Below are 16735 nucleotides of genomic sequence, written 5' to 3' on the forward strand. Positions count from 1 at the left end.
ATACGCTACAAAGTGGGGAAGAGAGACGGTGAGGAGAGCGAGACGGGGGAGAGGACTTTGAGGTATAAACTGCTATGTATAAGATACGCTACAAAGATGTACTGTACAGCACAGGGACTATAGTCAGCATTTTATAATAACCATAAGGGGAGTATAACCTTTAGAAATTGTGAATCACTATGTTATACACCTGAAACTTAGAAAAAGATCAGAAAAATATTGGTACAGTAAAATAAAATTTTAAAAACAGATATTCATTGTGGAAAGATTAGAATATGCAAGTGAACAAAAAGAAGAAAATAAGTCATCTGTAACACCATGGTGTGGAGTTTCATTTACCATGAATTTTAAATGTATTTGGATTTAAAAAAAAGTGGATTAGACCTCACATTGTTTTGTAAACTGCTTTCCCCCTACTCATCAGTAGACCACAAACATCTTCATGGGGCCATCACGTGATTTTTTTTATATGGTATTTTATATCACTTTTAACTACACCATAAAAATCTCTCCTTCAGACATATAATAATTTATTTAAATTTCTTATTGTTAAAATATGTAGGTGGTGTCCAAGCATTAACATTCAAACATTGCTTGCAATCTTTGTATACACTTCTTTAGATAGGTCCTTAATCCAGTTCCTCAAAATAAACCCTGAGCTTTCAGTTCCTAGAAGTAGGACATCTGGGTGGAAGGATCCGATCGCTCCATTTGGATGCACATCACCAGGCCGCCAGGGAAAGGCTGTACCAATTTTATGACCCTTCTCTGAAGCAGAGAGTAAAAACAGAAGTGCCTAAACCAGGGAACATAATTTGTCTTTATCTTTTCCAAATTGAGAGATTAAAAAGTTAATCTTAGGCATTTGTCTAATGGCTAGTAAAGGTGAGTACTTTTCCATCCTTCTGTTAGACATCTGAATTTCTTCTGTTAGCTCCCTGTCTGCCAGAAAGGTCAAACTGAGTGACGCTGAGATGGCTTCTGGTGACCAAATGTTCTCATATCCGAAGGGATGTTGCTGAGTTATTCCTGTGGATGAGACTCAGCTCTGTAATTCGGGAGAGGCAAGGACTGCCCTTGGCCTCTACCTGATCTTGAGACCTGCAGTCTACAAGATTCCCCTTTACAAGAAGGGAGCCCTGACAATCTGATGCACAACTTGACCCCATGCTCACGTGCACTGTGAACCTTGCTGTTTAGAGCCGCGCAAGTGACCAATTCCTGACATCATGGGCAAAATCTTTACTGGGATCAGTGAACTCTCTACCTGTAACCCAGACCATTTCCAAGCCCAGGCAGCAGTCTTGCTAATGGCTTTTGTGAGGGAGACTGAGTAGCTTATAACTACTCAGGTTATAACTACGAGGTTCTTTAGTTTCTCGTCACTTTCTGCCATAAAGGTGGTGTTATCTGCATATCTGAGGTTATTGATATTTCTCCCAGTAATCTTGATTCCAGCTTGAGCTTCATCCAGCCTGGAATTTCTCAAATATACTCTGCAAAAAAGTTAAATAAGTAGGGTGAAAATATACAGCCTTGACGTACTCCTTTCCCATTTTTTTTTTTTTTTTTCCTTTCCCATTTTGAACCAGTTCATTGTTCCATGTCCCATTCTAACTGTTGCTTCCTGACTTGCATGCAGGTTTTGCAGGAAACAGGTAAGGTGGTCTGGTATTCCCACCTCTTTAAGAATTTTCCACAGTTTGTTGTGATCCACACAGTCAAAGGCTTTAGCATTGTCAATGAAGCAGATGTTTTTCTGGAATTCCCTTGCTTTTTCTATGATCCAATGGATGTTGGCAATTTGATCTCTGGTTTCTCTGCCTTTTCTAAATTCAGTTGTACAAACTAAGTTCTTGGTTCACATACTACTGAAGTCTTGGAGGATTTAAGCATTACCTGCTAGCACGTGAAATGAGTGCAACTGTGCAGTAGTTTGAACATTCTTTGGCATTCTTTGCCCTTTTTCGGGATTGGAATGAAAACTGACCTTTTCCAGTCCTGTGGCCACTGCTGAGTTTTCCAAATTTGCTGGCATATTGAATGCAGCACTTTCACAGCCTCATCTTTCAGGATTTGAAGTAGCTCAACTGGAATTTCATCACTTCCACTAGCTTTATTTGTAATGATGCTTCCTAAGGCCCACTTGACTTCACATTCCAGGATGTCTGGCTCTAGGTGAGTGATCTCACCATTGTGGTTATCTGCGTCATTAAGACTTGTTTTGTACAATTCTTCTGTGTATTCTTGATACCTCTTCATCTCTTCTACTTCTGTTGGGTCCATACCGTTTCTGCCCTTTATTGAAGGACAGAAGACTGCCTGGCACCACACACCAGCTGATAGTGATGGTATCTGTTTGGCACAGTCAGCTTTGTAGAGATGTTTGCAATAGGTGAATGATTTTAGCTAAATGCCAATGATTGGATAAAGTAAGATTCACCTTTTCAGGTCTCTTTCCAGGCTTTGGAGTATATAATTCTAATTACATTTAGCTGCTTCTGCTGTCAGAGTTGAATCCTCTTAGCTTATTTTGTAATAGAGAGAGAAGCATGGATGTGAACAAATCCTATGACCAACCACAGGATTCCCAGGCACCAGCAGGAAGGAGCAGAGGAAAACTGTAACCCAGGCAGCAGAACTCCTGTCAGTAGTGGGGTGGGGTATCTCTTGTGCCATCCAAACACTTCATTTAGGAAGAGAAGGGAAGTTGGGGACAGACAGGTATACACTGTGTATTTAAAATGGATAACCAACAAGGACCTACTATACAGCACAGGGAACTCTGCTCAATGTTATGTGGCAGTCTGGATGGGAGGGGAGTTGCGGGAAGAATGGATACATGTATATGTATGGTTGAGTCCCTTTGCTGTTCACCCGAAGCTACCACAACACTGTTAATAGGCTGTACCCCAGTACAAAATTAAAAATTAAAAAAAAAAAAAAAAAAAAACCTATAGGTGGGGAGAAAGGGTTGGGGGTGGGGTGGAGACTGTGCATATAAGTTCCCTGGAAAGTTGGTATAGTTTGAAAGGCTTTCAGGTGATTCACTGAGAACCTCTGTGCTATGGTCTAAAGTACAGACAACACGCCCTCTGAATTATTTATTGAGCACATCCAAGACACACAGAGTGGATTTTTAAAATCTGTGCAAACATCAGAAAAAGGTTTATTCTGTAGTTCATATGGTTTATTCACCTTGCTTCTCACACTTTCCTAAATATACCCTTCCTGATTTTTCCTAGCTTCCAATCCAAAGTAACATAACATCACTGCATCTCTTAGAGTTTACTTCAGTTCACTCTCAAGATTAGCTGTGCTTCATTTTCTTCTGTTTAAAGAGAAATTAATTGCTCCCGCTCCCAAACTGACTGCTGTGTATCTAAACATCATGCTACTTATAAACAGCTTTTTGTCAAAAGTGAGATTCCAAGGATGTCTATGTAAATATAAACAAGATTGAGGTCAGAAGCATTCAGGCCAGCAAACCACCATGGCTAGTCGACTTGGTTCTTTTACAAACGAGAGAGCTAGAAATGTTAGTTTTTTTTGCTTTATTTGATGCAGATGCATCTGGGAAGCTGGAAGAGCTAAACATCTCTGAATATTCCCAGCATGTGTGTGTTAGTCACTCAGTTGTGTCCGACTCTTAGCGACCCCGTGAACAGTAGCCAGCTAGGCTCCTCTGTCCATGCGACACCGTGAACAGTAGCCAGCTAGGCTCCTCTGTCCATGGAATTCTCTAGGCAAGACTACTGGAGTGGGTTGCCATTCCCTTCTCCATGGGATCTTCTTAACCCAAGGACTGAACCCAGGTCTCCTGTATTGCAGGCAGATTCTTCACTGTCTGAGCCACCAAGGAAGCCCAATTTTCAGAGACCAAATCACTTTTTTGATCTTCCTAGCTGTTCATAAAAGTACTGGGGGAAAAAAACACGAAAAATAATACAAAAATCTCTTAAATGTGATACTTGCAACCAAAAGAATTTTAAAGGAGAAGTCATAAGTGCAATTATCTATTTTGGGAGAGAATGGAAAAAAAAAAAAAGGTAGTGCTGTTGTATGAAAAATGGGGCAAGAAAGGATGGTCATGTCCTAGGTCTCAAGTGGCCAAGTGAGGGCCCTTGGCGTTATGCAGGAAAGAATTCAAGGTGAGCCACAGTAAAGTGAAAATGGGTTTATTTAGAGAGACACAGTGTGGGCAGTCTCAGAAGGTGAGAGGTGGCCCTAGGGCATGGGGTCCTCTTGGAAAGTTAGACCAGACCCCGGGTGTAGGGGTGGTTAGTTTCTATGGGCTGGGGAATTTCACTGGATACTGGATGAGGAGGAGGAATATTCTATCTTGGTGAGGGGGTGGGGATTTCCAGGAATTGGGGCAATTCCCGCTTTTTGACTTTTTATGGTTGGCCCTATAACTCTCATGGCACCTGTGAGACATTTAGCCTATGCTAATGTATTACAGGGCTTCCCTGGTGGCTCAGATGGTAAAGAATCTGCCTGCAATGCAGGAGACCTGCATTCAATTCCTGGGTCAGGAAGACTCCTGGCGAAGGGAATGGCAACCCACTCCGGTATTCTTACTGGCAAATTCCATGGACAGAGGAGCCTGGCGGGCTACAGTCCATGGGATCTCAAAGAGTCAGACACGACAGCATTAACATGTTACAGTGAGCATACAATGAGGCTCCAGGTCTGTGGGAAATAGAATCTCCTGCCATCTTGAACCTAGTGGTTTCTACCCAGCTCTGTCATATCCTCAGGATGTTATTCTTTCAGAGGTTGCACCCTGTCCTCTTCCCTCCTGTCTCAGTGCAGAAGGAGGATCTTGGAGAAGGAATGGCTTTATAACAATATTAGCAAATCCATCAGCACATTTTTCTTGGGCACTAATTAATGCAAGGTGCACTTTACAAAAATTAATGAGACTCTGCCTTCAGAAAGCTTTGCAGTCACACAATAACTTGTCACTCTGGGTTACAATTCTAGCTTATCACAAATTAACTTATCACAACTTAACTTATTATAATTTTAACTAACTCTTTTGTCTTATCCTGGACCACTGGCCAGAGCGCTCCAAATATATTCCTAGTTTTTTAAAGAGCTGTAACAGTTTTTGAAGGATTTAGTTTCATTCAATGGAGAAGAAAATGGCAACCCACTCCAGTACTCTTGCCTGGAGAATCCCAGGAACAGAGGAGCCTGGTGGGCTGCCGTCTATGGGGTTGCACAGAGTCGGACATGACTGATGCAACTTAGCAGCAGCAGCAGTTTCATTCGAAATAAGCCACAGAACCTTTCTGGGCCTCAGTTTCCCAGTCTGTAACACAGGGTTACTTGATGATCTAAAAAGTCCCTTCTGAGTGAAAAAAATTCTGTAATTCATTCATCTATTTGTTCAATATACCTTTACATTAACCATGTAATATGTTTTAGGCACTCAGGAACAAAATTGACAAAGCTCCCTCATGGTGCTTCATTTCAGTAGGGGGAGACTAAACAAATAAATACAGAAACAGAACGTCAGACTGTGACCAGTTCCATGGATAAAGCAGGACACGGCAGTAGGGCATGTTCTGTGAAGCGTTATCAGGAGATCAAAGAAGACCTCACTGACATGGAGCCACTTGAGAAAAACTGTGGAGGAAGTGAGGGGAATCTGGAGGAGGGGTCAGATCACGTGTGAAGGCCCTGACGTGGGGTCTGAGGGAAGGCAGAAGTGGGTGAGCGAGGGCAGAAAAGGGGAAGACTGAGGTGGGGTGTAGCAGAGCCTGTCACTGTAGGAACTTGGACTAAGGGACAACCACAAAGCACGCTCCTAACTTTACACGTGGTTTAAACTCTACATTTCCAACACCAGAATTTAGGTTTGGTAAGATATTAACTCATAATATGAAAACATCTGATTGTCATTTAAGAAGTAGCTACTTCCTGAAATCTAACCTTTCCGTTCTCCAAACTTCATTAAGTCACGTTGGAAGTTTTCAGGATGTATCATAGAAGTGATCATGACTCACTCAGCAGATGTGCACAGCCACAGCCAAAGGCAGTGGTCAGAATCTGTGTGGACCAGCACCCTGTGACCACGGCACTGTCTGATCAAGCCCCCCTAGCCTCTTTGAGGCTCAGTGCCCAAGAGGGCACAACATCATATGCAATTCCCAACACAGAAAGCTTGCCTGACACATCTTTTAAGCTCATTTTAAATTAACTACAGTAGCACAAACATAGTTATTTTTATTTTCTGGTATCACTATGAGCTAATATAGATAGGTTCACAAGAAAGTCTTGGTGAACTTCACGTTTATTATTCTGGGGATGCACTGAGAAAGGCAAGTCACTGTGGGGTCATGGAACATTTGTCCAGAGAATACAGAAAGAAGCAGGGCAGAGAGGGTCTTCCTTGGTGGTCCAATGGCTGACTCTGTGCCCCCAGTGCAGGGGGCTCCAGTTCGATCCCTGGTCAGGGGACTAGATTACAGGTTGCAACTAAGACCTGGTTCAGCCAAATAAATAAATAAATAACTTTTCAAAAAGGAAGCAGCAGCAGCAGCAAGGGCAGGACCCACCAGAACCAGGCATCCTAACTAGCCCACTCTGGACCTCATCCTCTTCTCTTTGAGGCCAGTCCTCTTTAAGGCTGCCCTTCTTAAACTGCGGTTCCCTCCCCTGCAGCAACCCACCATCACCAGTACGGTTTCCAAAACGAGACCTGCAGAGACCCCAGCCAAGCCCTGATGTATCTGAGTCCCAAGGGCAAGGGAAGCGACGTGAGTCCCTCGAGCTCCTACCTCATTTAGTAGTTCCTTGGTAATGAACTTCCCTAACTCAAATTTTAGAAATTAGAAAGAGTGTCACCACAAAAGGTGGTGGCAAGTGTCAGGCTGCCAGAGGTCACTCTGGGCAGCATTTCTCTCCATGAATTCACCGAGGTTCTGAGGTGATCTGCCCCCACCCACTTCAGCACTGCTGGGATCCAACAGTGATGACTCATGCTGGTCAAGTTCGCAGAAGTTTGAGCTATAAACCCACATTTCTTGGTTTTCCAGAAGAAAGGCAGCTGCAGGGAGGACCTGATGCTACTGTTTTCTTTCCCCACAGTCAGGTGGTTAGGAGCGGGAAAGCAGCTGCCAGATCGCAGGCGTGCTGAAAGGGAACTCAAAGTCAAGTGCATCCGCCCTTAAGCCCAGCTCTTGAGCAATAATGCTCTAATCCCATCTCAGTGGCCCACAGGGCCACGTAGCATCCACATGCAATGGCCACTTCACTGAGTCAAAGATGGGACAAGTATTAGAGCAGCATTTGACGACGATGCACCTGGTTTCTGAGCTGCTGGTTTGTCCAAGAAAAGGCACTATTGCAGATTCAGTTTTACATTCGACCCTGAAAGACACTGATTTGACATTGATGGGATAAAGACATAAGCGCTCCCCCCGCTTCCCCGCCATCTTCAGTTACACATAGACTGGTCAGGAGGCTATGACACGATCAAGCAGTCCATCCTGCAGCAGTGGTGGATGCAGGCCGATAAAGGGAATTCTACGGGGGATTCCCTGGCGGTTCAGTGGTTAGGGCTCCACACTTCCACTATAGTGGGCATGGGTTCAATCCTTGGTCAGGGAACTAAGATCCCACATGTCTCACGATGCTGCCAAAAACAAACAGACAAAAGAAGCATCTAAGGAGAGCACCTGATCCAGTATGGGACGGGGTCAGGAAGGCCTCTGGGGACAGGTGACACCATGCAGGAGACTTGGAGAACTACACTGAGGGAGGGAGTCAGGGAAAAAATGTTCTGGGCAGAGAAGACAGCACATGTGAAGGTATGGAAGTGAGACCCTATGGATGTCACAGAGCTGTTCCACGAGTCTGAAGGAAATGTTCATGATGGCGGGGCTCAGAGGAGAGGGGAGGGGTGGGGCCCGTATCACGAGGGACCTCGAAGAAAGGCACAGAAAAACTTGAAGGCAGGCACGTTAAAAGAGTCTTAGCTGAAATCTTCAAGACCTGATTGGATATTATACATTACTCTGGTAGAGGTGGCTTCCCAGGTGGCGCTCATGATAAAGAACCCACCTTCCAATGCAGGAGACATAAAGAGATGCGGGTTGGATCCCTGGGTAGGGGAAATCCCCTGGAGGAGGGTATGGCAACCCACTCCAGTATTCTCGCCTGGAAAACCCCATGGACAGAGGAGCCCGGTGGGCTACAGTCCATAGGTTGCAGAGTAGGACACGACTGAAGCGACTTAGCACGCACACACGCTGGGTGAGGTAGGAGCTGACTTGGGGGAAGGATGCTAGATTGGCGTCAGGGAGGCAGGTTATGGTGCTGTTGCAGTCATCAAGTCAGAAGTGGAGGGCAGGGCAACAGATCCCAGGGACAGCTAAGAAAGGAGAACGGGCTGAGGGTGGGGGAGGAAGAGAGAGATCTAGCATGGCTCCGTGTGCCCCATCTGGGCAAACTGGCAGAGCTAATGACCGTGATACACCTGGGTACTGGTTTCAGACGGTGAGTTTGCCTTGAAGAGGAACGGCAGGCAACAGCATACATGGGCCTGGAGCTCAGGAGGTCTGGGCTAAGAGAAGTGTGGACAGGCACCCTGCTCTGAGTGCTACCTCACTCTATAGCACTGCAGCCAGCTGACCTGAGCCGAGCCCCGGTGGAGTGCCCGACACTTTATCCACAGCGTCTAATATAGTCCCTCAACAACTGTGACGTAGGGATCACCACCCAACTGTACAGATGAGAAGACTGAGGATCACAGACGATAAGTATTGATAACTTGTCAACACCCCATGGCTGGAAGGTGGCAAGTTTGTGTTTTGTTTTAGTTGCTCAGTTGTGTCTGACTCTGCAACCCCAGAGTCTATAGCCTGCCAGGTGCCTCTGTCCATGGGATTTTCCAGGCAAGAATACTGGAGTGGGTTGCCCTTCCCTTCTCCAGAGGATCTTCCCAACCCAGGGATCAAACTCGTGTCCCCTGCATTGGCAGGCAGGCTCTTTACCACTGAGCCACCAATGGCCAACTCCCTTGCCCTACGCATTTCCAAACAAGCAGAGAATCTTATAGTTATTCCTCATCCAAAAACCTACATTACCAAATAGATTAAAAAAGTTAAATCTCACTTTAAAACAATCTTCCAACTCTAAAGTACATATGTGAGGACTAGATAATTTGGATATTTTGAGGTAGTCGTGTCTGACTTTGTGACCCCATGGACTGTAGCCCACCAGGCTCCTCTGTCCATGGGATTCTCCAAGCAAGAATACTGGAGTGGGTTGCCATTCCCTTCTCCAGGGCATCTTCCTGACTCAAGAATCAAACCATGGTCTCTTGCATCGCAGGCAGATTCCTTACCATCTGAGCTACAAGGGAAGCCAATAGAGTAGTGAGGACTAGATAGTTTTCCTCTAATTGCCCCTAAAATACTCTTGATTTCAGTATAAATTTGTATAGATGTACATTTCAGTATAGATGATTACATACAGTAATCATACCTATAGATGAAATTACATATAGTATATGTAATTTCAGTATACATGGGTTCTGAAGTATGGGTTGATGTCAAAAATCCATTATCAGGCATCACCAGCCTTAAAATGTAACTGATTCCTTATCTGAGCAGATAAGGTTTTATGAAACATAACAATTCTTATTGTTTTGGCTCTGCCACAAGGCTTGTGAGATCTTAATTCCCTGACCGGGGATAGGATCCGTGCTTCTTGCAGTGGAAGCTCAGAGTCCTAACCACTGGACTGCTGGGGAAGTCCCAGCATAACATAGCAAGTGCTGGTCTTGATGCCACCACTATTACAGAACTGTCCTGAGTATGTCCGTGTAGTTATCACATGTAACCAACTGTCCACAATGATTCGTTCACATCTCTTCACAACCCAAAGTTCAAACCTGGCAAGTCTGCAGGAGAACTCTTTCTTAGGCCGACACGCCTCCTTCATGAGCCAAGCCACAATGTGTACTTTGCTTTGTAAGTCTACAGTCGTGATCATGAAAGGATGATGAGGTTCAAGAATAATGAAATGCTCCATCCGTGTCAGTTTGAGCAACAGCCCAGGCAATTCACACAGTTCAAAGTTGGGTTTCCCCAAAGTTTTGAAGTCACAAAAACAGAATGAGAGAGAACCCCACTAGCACTCATACAGAGCAGCCTTGCCAATTCATCAGAAAGCAGATCAACTTGTGCAACAAAGACTAAAGCCAAACCCAAGGCATTTGGAAAGTGATTGGTTCAGAGAGTGTGCTATCACTTTGGTAGTTTTATGCATCAGGGTATACACACTGACTTCAAGAATCTGGTCTGGCTCCCAAATCCATGTCATGTTTAGATAGTTTCCTGGCTTTGCACGTTCCCCATAGCCAATCCCAGAGAAGGGGGCGACAGAGGATGAGATGGTTGGATGGCACCACTGACTCAATGGACTTGAGTTTGAGCAAGCTCTGGGAGACAGCGAAGGACAGGGAAGCCAGGCATGCCGCAGTTCATGGGGTCAAAAAGAGTCAGACACGACTTAGCAACTAAACATCCTGACTTCAACAACCTGGTCTGGCTCCCCAGTACACGTCCTGTTTAGAGAGTTTGTCTTTGCATGTTCCCAATATTCAATCCCAAAGCCTTTGGTTTCTAATCTACTCTTAAAATCAGACTCTGCCACTTTCTGTCATAGACAAGATTAACTCTAGCTGTCTAAACCTCAGTTTACTTTTTGCAGATTTAAGGTAACATTACCTGACTGCACTGCTCTGCCCAGCTCACAAGGGCCACTGTGATTATTAAGGGAGGAACTAGATGAAAAGATGATGAATACTGGAAATGACTCTACACCCAGGAGCTACCAGTATTCATGACATTGATTGATATCAACTTAGTTCATGGGGCGTGTGGACCCTACATGTAGTCTATTTCTTTTACTGAAGATTTAAGCCTACATCTTACAACACGATAGATATTCTAAAAGAGAGTCACTCTTTCCTTTTGAGGAAAAAAAGCACTCCAGAATCAGAGAGGTCTTCCAGATACATGTGAAAAAATGACAACAGATCAGAAAGATAATTTCCTCAAAAAAAGCTGGCTTTTTTATGTCGGCTCAAATTGGAGATTCTTTTTGTTGCAGTTCTTTTAAAAATTATGCAGATAAATAATTTTATGCGCATAAAATTATTATGTGGATAAAACATAAAAATGTAGATAAAACGTTTGTGGTCCTAGACAATACGGGAAAAATTTCCCTAGAAATGATGCATTTCTCTTGTAATCAAAAATGTTCTCCAGTGAACTTGAGTTAAAGTAATTTAGCATCTATTTCTTGAGCATCTTCTTTGCACAAAGCATTGCTTCCCTGGTAGCTCAGTTGGTAAAGAATCCACCTGCAATGCAGGAGACCCCAGTTCTATTTCTGGGTCAGGAAGATCCCCAGGAGAAGGGATAGGCTACCCACTCCAGTATTCTTGCCTGGAGAATCCCCATAGACAAAGGAGCCTGGCAGGCTACAGTCCACGGGGTCACAAACAGTCAGACACGACCAAGCAACTAAGCAACTAAGCACAAGCAGCATAGGAGAAAGGGAGAAAGGAAAACCTTGCTTTAATTGAATATGACAAAGATGATGATCTGACTAAGGAGACTGAAATAAGCTTGCTGTTTGCAAAGGGTCATAAGAGAGGCCAGAGGAAAGAGACAGCTATGACTAGGGGAGTTGAGAAAGCCTTAAGAGAGCAGAACGGGGAGACAGGAAGAAGAAAGGCCAAGAGGCAAGCAAATGCAGAGGCGGAGAAGTGGGACCACATAGCAAGTGTGTGAAGTCCACTCCAGGGGTTCAGTCATGCTGACTGCAGGGCACAAGACTTTAAGATTTTGCTACAGCAGTCAGTACATGCTTGATACTAAAAAGACACAACAAAAATATTCCTTTCATTAGTTTATACAGTTGAACATAAAGATGCTAACTCTTAGAAGAGGGGAAAAGAGTGAGTTCCAGGAAAAGTCTAGGTGAAATAAGATTGGCCAAGTGCTAATGTTCATAACTGTTGAAGCTGGGGATTTATACTCTCCATTTCTTTGTATGTCTAAAGTTTTAGCCATTAAAAATGGCTAAAAAAAATTAATGAAGGCCAGTGAGTCTGGGAAGATGGTCAGCTGATGGCTTCTCGGGTGATGGTGCAAATCCAGTAAGAACTTTCTAACCTCTGGGTCACTTGGAAGGAGCGGGCAGGGCTGAGATTGGAGCTGATCTTACAGGGGGAAGTAGACACCGCACAATGTGACTGAGGGCTGTTTTTATTTCCCCCTGAGTCGCTTTCCACACACTTCTTTCTCCACTTCCCACTGGGAGGAAGGGAGTAGCAAGGGTCTGCTACTAGCCAGGTTGCATGGTCCACCTAAGAAAAACGAAGGCAATTATGTTGTCCTCCTTACATAAGTAACTGTAGGGGTTATTTCTGGTCATATCAAGTTTAATACTTGTTTAGTGGTTGCTAGCAACCATTAATCGGAGAAGGCAATGGCATCCCACTCCAGTGTTCTTGCCTGGAGAATCCCAGGGCCTGGGGAGCCTGGTGGGCTGCCGTCTATGGGGTTGCACAGAGTTGGACATGACTGAAGCTACTTAGCAGCAGCAGCAGCAGCAACTATTAATCGGAGAAGGCAATGGCAACCCACTCCAGTGTTCTTGCCTGGAGAATCCCAGGGACTGGGGAGCCTGGTTGGCTGCCGTCTATGGGGTCGCACAGAGTCGGACACAACTGAAGCAACTTAAGCAGCAGCAGCAGCAGCACCAACTATTAATAAGCAAAGTGAAGATAAATAAAAATCTACTGTACTCCACCACCAAGAGAAAGCCACTTGGCATGTGGGCATATCCTTTGCCCCAGTTGGTACATGGGCACATCAGAACGTACACGAACATGCTTTCTCTTCTCATAGCTGTAGGATCAAGGAGAAACAGTCTTGGGTATTACATTTTTCAGTTTTAAAACTGTACTTCATGACATTTCATGAAATAGCATTTTACAACAGCAGTTTAAGGGGGGTATGATGATCCACTGAAGAACAGTCTGATCTGGTGGCTTCTAACCTTACACCAAACTATACTGTTCAAGAATGTTTTGATCTCAGAGGGCTCTCTCTCAGTATCATTTTGACTTTGTATATACTAGTATCACAGATACTAGTTTGGAAATGTGATGTAATAAAGTAATTTGTTTTCTTGGGAGAGAGGGAGTAGTGGTAACATTCTTATCAGAGAAATAATCCTATCTTCCTTGAAAAAGTGTATGTTGTTGGGATTTCAGTTTTTGTTTTCAGGTTGTAAAAGCAATACAGGAATGCTGCTAAACAGGCGGTCATATGGTATCACAACGAGTAACAAGGAGAAGGTTCCTGCCTTTTTTTCTGACTCCATTGCCCAGAACTGACTGTTAATGGTTTGGGATGTCTGTCTTCCAAACATTTATAAGGCCATGGTGTGTATATGTGTGTCCAGTTGCTAAGTCGTGTCTGATTCTTTGCAACCCCGTGGACTGTACCCTGCCAGGCTCCTCTGTCCGTGGGATTTTCCAGGCAAGAATACTGGCGTGGGTTGACATTTCCTTCTCCAGGGGATCTTCCCGACCCAGCGATCGAACCCCATCTCCTATATTGGCAGGCAGATTCTTTACCGCTGAGCCACAATGGTGCTCTTATAAGGCTATATATGTACCTAATTTCTATCTGGAATTTGTGCTGACAGAGCAAGAAGCCAAGGAAGAAATCCAGTGAGGGGCCCCCACCTACCACACAGCAGCCTCCAGGACACTGGGGTCTGGCAGAGGCTGAGGAAGGGCCACCCACAGGGACAAACACCCCCCCGCCCCCAAAAGTGGAAAGGGAAAGAGCACCAAGACTGGGAAATCATTTTCCAATAAACGCAAGGTTGCACAACCACACACAGAAGCGATCATGGAGGAAAGGGAGGCAACAACATGCCTCCCTGTTCTCTTCGAAATCACTTCTGACCCACTTGGAAGCTCTTGAACAAACTCCTCCACACTTGGCACCGGCTCCCTATGGGCATGTCTCTGAACCCATGGGTCCTGTGTGCCATATCCCCGCTACAATCTGAAGGCATACACAGGCCACCTCTGCAGGCACAGAAATAACCCAAGGCATCTGAGAGCCTTGCCAGTTTTCAGGAGGCGTGCAGGGCTCATTATCTTTTACGTGGGGACACAGTACTTGGGTTTCCAGAGTGAGGTCAGCTTGGTTGCAGCTACCAGAGGTTAACCATCCTTCCTTGGGGTGATGCGTGTTCCCATTCAGAGGAAGGATCACAAACAAGAAGCGGGATCAATGACTTGAGCCCCTGACTCATTTCCTACTCCAGTGGTTCTCAACGTGTGGTGCAGGGGACTCTAGGGATTCGCAAAGTCAAAACCACTTTCTTAATACCAAGATGCTATTTGATGCTTTTACCCACACACGTTCAGGAGTACACAGTGGAGTTTTCCAGAGGCGATATGACATGTGATACTGCAACAGACAGTGCAGAAGCAAGATATAAGAACCCTAGCTGCTACTTATTAAAACTGATATGAAAGAGATTTGCAAAAATATAATACAATGACATTCTTCTTCTATTTTGAAAGGTATGGTTATTTTCATAAACACATATCAACATATAATGCATGCATGTCTGTGTGCTCAGTCATAGCAGACGCTTTGCTACCCCCATGGACTGGAGCCCATCAGGCTCCTAAGTCCATGGGATTCTCCAGGCAAGGATACTGGAGTGGGTTGCCATTTTCATATCCAGGGGATATTCCCAACCCAGGGATTGAACCCACATCTCTTACGTCTCCTGCACTGGCAGGTGGATTCTTTACCACTATATTTAAATGAGATACTAAATATATTGAAAATTCTGTTTTAGTTATATATGATAAATATTGAGACACATAACCCACATAAAAGCTCCTTAATATACTAATTTTTAAGAGTGTATACGGGAGTTTGAGAACTGCTGAGAGGCTGTTTCCGACTCTCTGCCCCCATCCCCGCAACACACACACACACACACACACACACACACACACACTCACTCACTCACTCTCTCACTCCTCCCTGAGTCTGTGAATCTTTAGGATGGACTCTGTCCCCACTGCTGAGAGACTGTTTCCGACTCTCTGCCCCCATCCCCGCAACACACACAGACACACACATTCACTCCTCCCTGGGTCTGTGAATCTTTAGGATGGACTCTCCCCACCCCTTCCACCGAGGGTCTCTTTCCCCCCTCACTCCATTTCCTTACCATCTGGTGTGGACTCCCCGATCTGTCGGAACCCCAGTAGGAAATGTCCCTACCTCGCCATCCCCAGATCGACGAGAACTCCCCGGCGAGGGCCGCACACCCTCCTTGGGGGTAGGACTCCCCGGTTCAGTGTGCCGGGACAAGTGGCAGCGTGGATTCTCCTGGCGGCCCCCTCAACCTCGCCGACTCCCGGGTGAGGCCCGCACAAGCTCGGCGCGGACTCTCCCGGCGGCCGGCACAGCCCGGGCGAAGGAGGCCGAGGAGAGCCATTTCCAGTCCCGCCCCCGTCCTCGGCGCGGCACCGGCTGGGAACAGGGCGGAGGGGTCAGTCCCCAGGAACTAGTCCCGATTCTCCCGGCTGCCTTCCCGCTCCCCCAGATCTCCCCTGGGCGGCCCGGCGCGCTGCAGCCCGGCTCGGGGAGGCGGCTCGGGGTTCCGCCGACCCGGATTCCCCTGCCAGGGCAGGGCGGCCGGCGCTCGGGCCCGGGGACCCGGGTTGGGCCGCGTCGTACTCACCGCGGAGTGCACGGAGGACTCCGACTGGCGCGGGGAACCAGGCTGGGGGCGCTCTCTGCGGCTGAGTCCAGCTGCTGGCGCCGCTCCGCCCCCTGTCGCCGCGGGGCCGCCAGCCGAGGGGCGGGGCCGGGCCGGGGCCTGAGGGAGGGGCGGGGGCGGGGCCGGGGCCGGGGCGGGGCCTGCAGGCGGGGCGGGGTCTGCGGGCGGGGAGACCTCGCTGGGAGGGAGCCGGGTAGCTGGGGGTCAGCGGCCGGAAGGCGCCTCGGGACGGGCTCCTCCCATGATGGCCCAGGCCGGGGACACGCTCACTCTTGGGCGTGGAGTGTGACTTCCCAGCTCGCAGGGAGGGAGCTGAAGGCGCATGTTAGAGATGCAGCTTTTAAAAATGATTTGACCATCAGTGGAGGCTTCCCTGTCCGACACCCCGGTACGTGGTCACCTCCCCCTCTCCCCTTTGCCCCCAATCCGCCCCCACCTTAGCGCCTGGCAGAGCGAGCCGAGTGACTGCCAGGACTTCAAAGTTTCCATGGTTATGGAGTGCAAAGTTTCAGTGTTTAATTTTTTTTTTTTAATGTCTAACAACACTTCCTAATGCAGGCTGTTCACCTGTCAGAAGTCAGAGAAATGACTGAGTTGACTCAGCAGGCCTTGGTCACTGCACCTAGTTTCTATAGGTTGGTTGGAGTCGCGCCTGCTCAGGCAAATTTGACTTATTAGATCTTTCTAGAGAAAAGGTGAGGTTTTTGCCCAACTTATATGAAGAGTTATTGTACTTTTCCATCTTGAGTATATGGATATACGGCTTATAGAAGGAATAAGTAGTGACTATCACCATAGGGGCCAACCTGTGTAACGTAGCATTTTCAGCTTCCCCGGTGAGGCTAGTGATAAGGAACCTGCCTGCCATTGCAGGAGA

General features: G+C 46.4%; 1 protein-coding gene across 2 annotated transcripts in view; it reads right to left on the reverse strand.

The window, feature by feature from the left end:
• Positions 1 to 15944, reverse strand: part of ACO1 (aconitase 1) — a 63061-nt gene extending 47117 nt beyond the window's left edge. The window contains exon 1 of one of the 2 annotated variants that reach the window (XM_019965853.2): positions 15820 to 15944. Coding sequence is in view for 1 of the 2 variants with exons in the window: in XM_019965852.2 (XP_019821411.2) it covers positions 15357 to 15364 (8 nt within the window). In the remaining variant the exon portion in view is untranslated. Of the gene's footprint in view, positions 1 to 15356; positions 15561 to 15819 lie in introns of those variants that run through there. The other variant, XM_019965852.2, reaches the window with a different exon arrangement.
• Positions 15945 to 16735: the final 791 nt, after the last annotated feature.

Source organism: Bos indicus, chromosome 8 (assembly GCF_029378745.1).
Source record: "Bos indicus isolate NIAB-ARS_2022 breed Sahiwal x Tharparkar chromosome 8, NIAB-ARS_B.indTharparkar_mat_pri_1.0, whole genome shotgun sequence".
In the NCBI taxonomy this organism is placed as follows: Eukaryota; Metazoa; Chordata; class Mammalia; order Artiodactyla; family Bovidae; genus Bos; species Bos indicus.